General features: G+C 40.5%; 1 protein-coding gene across 1 annotated transcript; it reads right to left on the bottom strand.

Annotated features, from left to right (window-relative positions):
• Positions 1-3435: 3435 nt before the first annotated feature.
• Positions 3436-7237, bottom strand: LOC120571675 (CMP-N-acetylneuraminate-beta-galactosamide-alpha-2,3-sialyltransferase 1-like). The gene is made up of 6 exons (XM_039820736.1): positions 6866-7237; positions 6536-6732; positions 6179-6358; positions 4274-4316; positions 4059-4178; positions 3436-3925 (listed from the first exon to the last, which is right to left on the bottom strand). Exons 1-6 carry the CDS (start codon positions 7091-7093, stop codon positions 3758-3760), a joined length of 936 nt encoding a protein of 311 aa, XP_039676670.1. The 5' UTR covers positions 7094-7237; the 3' UTR covers positions 3436-3757.
• Positions 7238-9320: the final 2083 nt, after the last annotated feature.

The raw sequence follows: 9320 nt of genomic DNA, 5'->3' as shown, positions 1-9320 counted from the left end.
ATACTTTTATGTAAAAAGGGTAGGTGTAATAAGCTCCGGCTTCAGCCTACACCTTTTCGGTCCTGTTTGTTTCTTGTCGCTATGTATGTTTGACTGAGTTACAGATGACCGAAAAAAATAATTAAACTAAACTAAACTAATTACATAATTATTAAATTTTGACCATGGCCTTAGCAATAAACAACTCGCTGACTATTGTATAGTACCCTTCTTTTTTTTATTCTATTTTTTTAACTTCATTAAAAAGTACCGGTTCAGGCACCGTCACCGTTTTAAAAGTATAGCTTTAGCACCGGTATCGGAAAAAACCCAAACGATACTGGTAAGGAAAGGGATTTTTAGTTAGGTACTTGGAGGAATTGTGCTATAAGACATTTAAACACATTTTTCTTTTGTTTACAGTAAATAAATAATAAACAAATACAAATCTTAAAGTCAAGTTTATAAAGTAACTTCAACTTTAAGTAAGATACACTGGTAAGAATTGCTTTCCATTGTTAATATGTACTTATAAACAGTTCTGAAATGCAAAATAATAGAATTTTAATCATGTGATTAATCACGATTAACTATAGAAATTCACTGATTAATCACGATTAAAAAAAATATATCGTTGGACAGCCCTATGTATGTCATGTTTAAAGATGTTGTAAAAATGGTTTCTTAAAGGTTTACAAACATTTTTTAATTATTACCAGATACCTTATATAGTATATGAGGGATATAATGTGTGTTACAATAAACTGTTAATTACAGCAGTGCTAATAATTAGTAAACATTATTAATTATAATTGCATTGTTTGTTAACAGTAAAATTACTGTTTGCTAACAGTTAAATGACAATTAACTAAAGATTAATTAACTATCAATTTACCATTTATTAATGATGGTTATTATAAATATGTATTATGTTACCCCATCTTCATCTATTTACATTGACATTATTTAGTTACTTATTTATTAGTTTAACAGCAGTTGGCATCCATAAATGTTGCATTACCACCATCTACTGGAGAGCACTGGGTGTTGCCAGTTATGCTAGTTACACATTGTGACACATTGGCCCAATCCCAATGTCCGGACTCACAGACTCACGGACTTTGGTGCCAGCTTATCAATGTAGGTAATTTCGCAGTGTTAGTTTTAGGGTTTCAGATACACTTATCGAAGCCCTTTTCGTAGGCGCCTGCGCATCGATGCAGACTTCACCAAAGGGAATTACCCACAGTTCAAAGTGTTGTACGCATTCGCGGAGACGATAGTACCGAAATTACGAAGGTAAATAATAGCACGACACGAACACGAACGGACCAACCTGTTGTCCTGTTTAAAACAAGAGTTTGGATTCAGGCAGCCGTCTCTCCCGGCGGCCGTGTGAAAAGCAACAAACTTAAAGACAAGACAATTCCCAAACCGGCAGTGTTAGCAACATCTTTGTTATTAAACGTCGCCAAGGTAACATGTGATCTCGTGAAGCGTCATCCCAATCCCATTTATACCTATCCGAGCCCATGTGGCCTCACACACTCGCTCACTTAGTACCTGAGATCACTTAAGTCTGTGAGTCCTTAGTCCTTAGTCCTCAGGGCTCACTTTGGGATTGGGCCATTGACACACTTAAAACAGTCCCACAAGAATCCATAGAAATAGGGTGAGGTTTACAAGTATATTTTCTTTGAAAAAGCTAAATTGATTCACAACTGATGAAATTCGAGTTGCAAAACAAGGAAAGGTTGGTCAATGTGTGGGAACTGTGATCAACACTGAACACAATGGCCCAATCCCAAAGTGAGCCCTGAGGACTAAGGACTAAGGACTCACAGACTTAATTGATCTCAGGTACTAAGTGAGTGAGTGTGTGAGGCCACATGGACTCAGATAGGTAGAAATGGGATCGGGACAGCACTTCACGAGATCACATGTTACCTTGGCGACGTTTAATAACAAAGATGTTGCTGACACTTGCCGGTTTGGGTGAATTTCATTTTAAGTTTGTTGCTTTCCACACGGCCAAGGCCCAGGAGACGGCTACCTGATTCCAAACTCTTGTTTTACAAGCTGGACAACAGGTTGGTCCGTTCCGTGGGGTCGTGTCGTGCTGTTGTTTACCTTCGTAATTTCCGGATTTCCTATCGTCTCCGCGGTAAACGTCACAACGCTTTGAACTGTGGGTAATTCCCTTTGGTAAAGTCTGCATCGATGCAGACTCACGGAAAGGGCTCGGTAAGTGTGTACTCAAACCCTCACGCCCTTTGAAATTCCACATTGGGACAACCCTAAGCCCTTACGAATTTCGCGAGAACGCGCACCAAAGTCCGTGAGTCTGTGAGTCCGGACTTTGGGATTGGGCCATTGTCACATTATCTGTGCACCTTTTTTATATAGACACATAGAGGACAACTGAGGTGTCCAAGTTATTTAACAACCCAGTCTCACGGAATACAACACAGTCTAACGGCAGTTCATGAAATGGTCACGTAATTTAATCTATTGATTCGTGTACACGGACATGTTATCTCGTTTTTATCGTCCTGGTCAGCACGTTTTTTAGACTAATGTATTAAGAGCGACTACGGTAGCGAGTAGTATGAAAGGCCAGAAATCCGCGTAGGGAGGTTGGTTGGGGTGGTGGACAGGACTTTCACCCCGACTTTCAACCCTACCGTCCTGTTCTTCTTTTTCTAACCCAACAGTCCCATTCTTCTTTTCCTAAACCCAACCGTCCCGTTGTTGTCCCACATCCCCCAGAGACCGGGGATCGTGTCCCACGTGTCACGTTTCCTTTCCCCATTCTTCTTTTCCTAAACCCAACCGTCCCATTGTTGTCCCGCGTCCCCCGAATCGTGCTGTGATCACGAAAGGCGCTTCCCATTGAAATACATTAGTTTAAAAAACGTTCTGACCATCATGAAAAAAAAAAACATAAACGTGTCCGTGTACATGAATCAATAGATGAACAATTACGTGACCATTTCACGAAATGCCGTGAGAAACAAAGAAAAATCTTAATCTGAAGCAATTAAAAGGAGCCTAATAAATCACGCAGTGTACAGATCAATGGGATATAAAACCAACACCATCCATGGTCAAGACTGAAATATCTGAACATGTAAAGGATGTATTGGCACAAACTTTGGCATAGGTATTTATGGTTTCTAGAAAATGGATGCTAATGATGTTGGTGATCCCCTAACTTTTTCTCTAGTGCCACCATGAGGTTCTTCTGAAGCTGAAAATATTTGGGATACAGTTTTTATTGGAAACAATTCCATTGATGTAGTATTTGCAGGTATATTCAAGTGTTTAACATTAAAATGCATATAGTAACAAGTAAAATACAGAAAAGTTCACCAAAAATAAAACACGTTTTTAATTCAGTTACCACATCAGTAAATACTTTAAATAACGTAAAGCATACTTAATCATTACCCCAGACTTTCTGATTCAATCTAAACAGAAGACATTTTGGCACAGTTTTTTATCCATTACTTTTTAGGTTACATCAGATAATTTAGGGACAGTCTCGTTATAGATTTAACCATTTGTTTCAACTAATTATTGTATCACAATTATAACTTGTGCATTCTACAGTACATAATCCAGAAGTAGCATCTGCCTAGTAAGCGCAGCAGATTTAGATACAAAAACACAAAGATCGGTATCTGTCTAAACCATAGACAATCGGCAGCTGAGAAATCCCTTCATGTTCTTCTACTGTTATCTACTACTAACCGTCCTTTAAATGCTGAGAGAAACATCAGAACCCTGTATAAAACTTGAGTTTCTGTTGCTCATCTAGCTCCTGGATCATTCTATACTCTGTATCTCCAGGATGTGGTCCAGTTTTTAACTTTTTGTCCATGAGTTCTTCCCAGTAATGACTCCAGTTTCCATCACTGTCTGCTCCATAACCAAACACACTGACCTAGGACAACAAAAGTTAACAATGTTAGAAACCAAGGACGTAGTAAGAGCCTGCCTAAAATCTCACTAAATAAAAGAAGAAAAAAAACTTGCTGACATTCACAAAGAAATCGCTAATCCAAAAATGAACTTACCATGTCACACATATGCAGGGCAAAAACCAAAGCCATAAAGCCAGTGGAGGGGTAATAACCTTGCTTTTCCAGCCACATGTCATGAACATACCTCATAAAAGCTGGATTAAGGACCATCACCTGTTATGAGTTAGAATTCAAACTTATTTTATTGAACCATGACCTTTGCAGCTAATAATGTTTACTGTTGAATGCATCATCAAAAAAATACTTACCAAATCCTTAGATTTTATTTTTGATTTTACTGGTGTATATGATCTGTTGAAAATGGCGTAAAATATCACATTCAACATCAAGTGATTGTATGGTTTTGTCAGTAAAATTATTTTCAAGGCATTCCATTAAGAAAAGTAAAGCAATTATTTGTTATGTTAACGTCTTCTCAGAATCTCAGGAGGAAGTTTTATTTCAAATACAATCTAGAACTGGCATGCAGTGTTGATTTAGTTAACAAAAACAGGGGAAATATGTACGTCTAACTTTTTTTCCATGACAAAGATGATACGATAACGAGACAACACCAACATCATTGAACACTAACTGTGACGATATCAACATGCAATATAAAAATATAAAATACTATTTCACTGAGGCAGGAATGTCCTCTTGTAGTGGTCCGTGCGACATCGAAGCTGTCGGAGCCTCATGGAGAAGGTGCTCCTCTGGTGGACCAGTGTCGGGTGGAGAGGGTGGTTGGGGTTATCCGTGATGGATAACAATTTGTTCAGTGACCTCCTCTCCACCACAGCTTCAAATGTCTCCTGTTTGCAGCCAATAACAGAGCAAGCCTTACTGATCAGTGTGTGCAGTCTGTTTGTGCCCCAGCAGATGGCGGAGGAGAACAGAGCACTGGCCACAACAGACTGGTAGAACATCTCCAACATTCTGCTGCACACGTTGAAGGATCTCAGCTTCCTCAGGAAATAGAGTCTGCTCACCCCCTTTTTATAAACCGCAGTGCTGTTAATTTTCCAGTTCCAGCCTGTTGTCGATGTTAACTCCCAGGTTTCTGTACTCATCAACCATATCCACATCTCCATCTCAAGAATGCAAAGGGGCTGCAAGCCGTTCCCTTCCTCCTGAAGTCAATCACCATCTCTCTGGTCTGATCCACATTCAGCAGGTGATTTCACATTCACAACATTTCTTGGCTCCTCTGAAAACATGTACAGTATAATTTACTAGGTCTTCTCCGTGGTACGACCCCAAACTCTTTAAAGAGTTAAATTAAAGAAACTGCACTAACTATTCATCAGCAAATGTATACAGATCATGTTCTTTCATATAAAAGTGCCCTGACTGCTGCTAAATCCTCCTTCTTTTCTGACATTATTAGCAACAGTGAAAATAACACTCAGACTTTATTCTCCACTGGCAACAAACTACTTAAGCCTGTTGAACAGGTAAGTATTGATAAAGTATTGGCTTTGAGTTGTTCAGAGCAGAACTCTCCGGCAAATCGAAAGGTGGAGGTATCTGTTTTTACACTAACAGGTGCTGGTGTAATGATGTAACAGGGTTTCGACAGCACTGTTGTCCTGATCTGGAAGAATCTTCAGTTTTAGCTTCTCTCCAGTATGCACCGCTGCAGTTTCATCAAAGAGGCGACCTGGCTCACGTGACTCTGCGGCGGCAGGCAAACAAGCAAGCAAGCAGCCCAGTGTACTTTCACCCCAAAACAAATGGCATTTTCTCTGGTTTACTTGGGTGTATTCAAGTGTGACTTAAATCCTCCTGCAATACCAAAATTAATCGGCATGTGAATAGAGATGCAAATACGTGTGGCCCTATAGATTGTTACCTGCTGTGACTGAGTAATGTGACAATCTTATTTTTTTTCTAATTCACACATTATTTAGCAGCGGACACACAGGAATGTGTAAAATCTAAGGTTTCTGTCAATATTTTTGCCATTCTTGTATGATAAAAACTTGTGAAGCTATTAATCTAAATACATGACAAATGTATTTTAATACCGCTGAGCTCATGACGTCGGTCGGACTCGTCATTGGTTCATCGTGGTCAAGGAAAAAAACAAACCTATTTCGTCACAGTTTTCGTTTACAAAATAAACTCTGCTAGGGACAAATAATCACGTAGTCCATAAAAATCTGACTCACCGTCCTTTGAATCCTGTGGTGAGGGCCTTTGTGAGCCACTCAAGATCCAGTATCTTAAATGGAGCCAGCACAAGATGAGTGGTGTTATCTAAATCCACAGAATTCTCTAGATACATGACACGATGAGTTGTTCTGGTCCCAACATCTACTTCATAGCCTTTGATTCGACCAGCATTCATTCTAAATAGTACATAGGGATATATTTCACGTCATCGGGGGACTGCTTGAATTTTGACTTTTAGTTTCTGACATTGAGGAAACAACTTTGATGTTTTTTTCCACTGACTCAACTCATTGTGACAATGACAACATCAGAAGAAAACTGCTTTCTTTTGCTGGAGGACTTTATTATAGGACCTTATTATAACATCATGGAAATCTATGAGAGGTCCATAATGTGATTTCCTCAAATTACCAGAATTCCCCACCACAGCACAAGTCCTGCAGCGGTCAGGGCTGGATTCTAGAACTTCTGGACTGGGTGGGACCGTCAGAAACAGCCTCGCCACTGTTTCTCTGAAGATACTGAAGTTGCCCTTTTCAAGCTGTAAGCGCTGTCAGGCAGATCAAACAAATGGATTGACTTATAAACACATTGGCAGGTGGCACATTGGTCGTTGATTATATTTTATTCCCTGATCTGAAGTGCAGGTTGACAGACTGTTTTCTTGCAAGTTAACAACGTACCTTCCACCAGTTGAAAGCGTCTTCTGAGAGATTGTAGTTTGCTGACAAAAATGGTTCAACAGATTTGTTGAAACGCTTCATAAACCACGGATCATCTTCAGATAAACATCGCTCACAAGCACAGGGGTTTTCGTCCTGAGGCAGGGAGAATGACATATATCCTCTCCATAACACACAGATAGTATTCACACACACCAGGACAATGAGCGCCTTCCCTTTTGCTTTCATCTCGGCTGTGTGACGCTTCTGATTGGGAAACAGTTCCAATCTACAGAAAGAAATATTTGGCGAAATACACAAGAGAGACTACAATCATAAATGAGGAAAAACTTGTCATATTGTTCATTTAAAGCTACTAGTGCTGTGCCCGTTGAAAAGGGGCTGATTGCTTGGCCTGTGGTGTTGCTGCTTGTAGAATTTATCAAAACCAAAGTGTACAGTGGACCCTGAACCACTTAATATGCAACTCCACTGTATAGCCTACTACCTATTGACATAGTGTAGGCTACGTCTACATCAGAGGAAGACATAGGCGCCGATAACGTGGGTACCGATACCAGCACCCACTGAGCACCCACGTGTGCCAGACTGTGTAAGAAATAAAAATAATCAGTCAAGCTGGCTATGCTTTATGATGATACAAATTATAGTTGAATAGTATTGTGTGTTTAGTGGAAGAGCACTGTGATAGCTTAGTCAGTCAAAATGAGAAAAGGATACTGTTGTACGTGCAGAAAGCAGCACTGTATGACGGTGGTCAGAGAGCAACAAGAGTGCAGTAATGAAGTTAATATCAGTTTGATATCAGTTTGACCATGAAAATAAGTTACTCCTCAACCTGTGACAGGCAACAGCGGCGCATTGTTCTCTCTGACCATCAGTATAGCTAAAGTCTGTCTAACAACTGATGAAGAGGGCGTGTGCCAAAAGACTGGGACCAGTCTGTGCACCAACCAGGGGACGCCAAGTCTAAACCACGGTACTCCTCCAACTTTTAATAAACAAATCAAAATGCTCTTAGAGACTGATATATGAATTCATGTGTAAGCCAGAAATATTCAGTCTGATGAGAGAAGCCTGTGTGCCTGCTCAACTCGGACCCACACGTTTATGTTCTTATGATTTTACTTAAATAAATACTTGTTAAACCTTTAAATCCTCTCTTTGTCTACTTAGTGGATTTTTAACACGCACAACTGCCAGTAGGCTACATTTATTTAAAATTAAACATTGCAATTGGTGCTAAGTGGAGCTTCTGTCATAATGTGATTGGTTATGTTGCTGTCAGTCCATATCCTATCCACCAATCACAGCGTCTCTTGGATGAAAATGCCTCCATCCCCCCCACAGTGCGTGCATGTGAGAATTAAATGGACAGATTTGTTATTAAAAAAGCAAACCTAATGATGCAAGTGCATCGACGACATCCACCACCAGTGCAGAGTGTTACTAATTTCCTACGAAGCTGATCGCGGTTGATACCCCAGAATCGGTTACTGCGCGCTAGATACAGAGCACCGCGAGTGGCCGGTCGTGGTGCTCCGTCAGGTCAGCGGTAGTTGGTGTTACCCCAGAATAGGTGACTGTGCGCTGGATACAGTGTACTGCGATCTGCCGGTCGTGGTGCTCTGTCATGTCAGCGGTAGTTGGTGGTCAGTTAAACTTCTCATCTCCAATCCTATCTGTATTTGTGAGAAGTGGCGCTGTCCTGAGTTGAAACTTTACGGCTTTATTATCGAGTTAATAGTGTGTTTGTATCGGCCGCTGCCCGTTTCCTAAGGTTCTGAAATGCAAACATTTTATGACTACCTGATAGAGAACATTGCAGAATCAGAATGTAATCACAAAATATCACAATTAAAGTGCGCTACCCACCCTGCCCGTTATGAGAGCTAAACAGCACATATCTGCTCTGAAGGAATAATCTCCGAGATTGGCTATGTTATGTTCTGCCAGCTCACAGCAATTTAATACAATAGCAGGAAAAGAGTCAGAGGCGCTGATGAGCAGGTAACCTTCCCCCTCAAACAGATACGTCTTGCTTTATAAGATAGATAGCCTGCCTATAAGTGACATCACGCTCTGTCTGCACTTGTTGTAGCTGGTTGTACTTTGCATGTGTGGGATTCTGAAACTTAAAAGGAAACTTCACCGATTAGCATTAAGCTTTGTATCAGTAGAAACCTGGTAGTATTTATGAATGACCATGCTTCCCTCCCTCATGTCCCCCTGAGAGGGGAGATCTCTGTATTGTGGGTCTGGAAAAAAGCCTCAGATGACACAAAATTACTATTTTTGCGTCATCTGAGGGTTTTTTGCCCAGAGGCAAAAGACTACAGCCTGTATTAGGAGCCACTTCCTCGTAGCCCAAAGGGGGTTGGACTGTCGGCTTTTTCCGGAGATTGCCGAGGAAAAAACGAGTGTCAGCCATCTTGAATCCTCGCTTAGCTTCTCA

The sequence above is a fragment of the Perca fluviatilis genome, chromosome 13 (genome assembly GCF_010015445.1).
Source record: "Perca fluviatilis chromosome 13, GENO_Pfluv_1.0, whole genome shotgun sequence".
NCBI classification, from domain to species: domain Eukaryota; kingdom Metazoa; phylum Chordata; class Actinopteri; order Perciformes; family Percidae; genus Perca; species Perca fluviatilis.
This window is presented reverse-complemented; position numbering and strand designations above follow the sequence as displayed.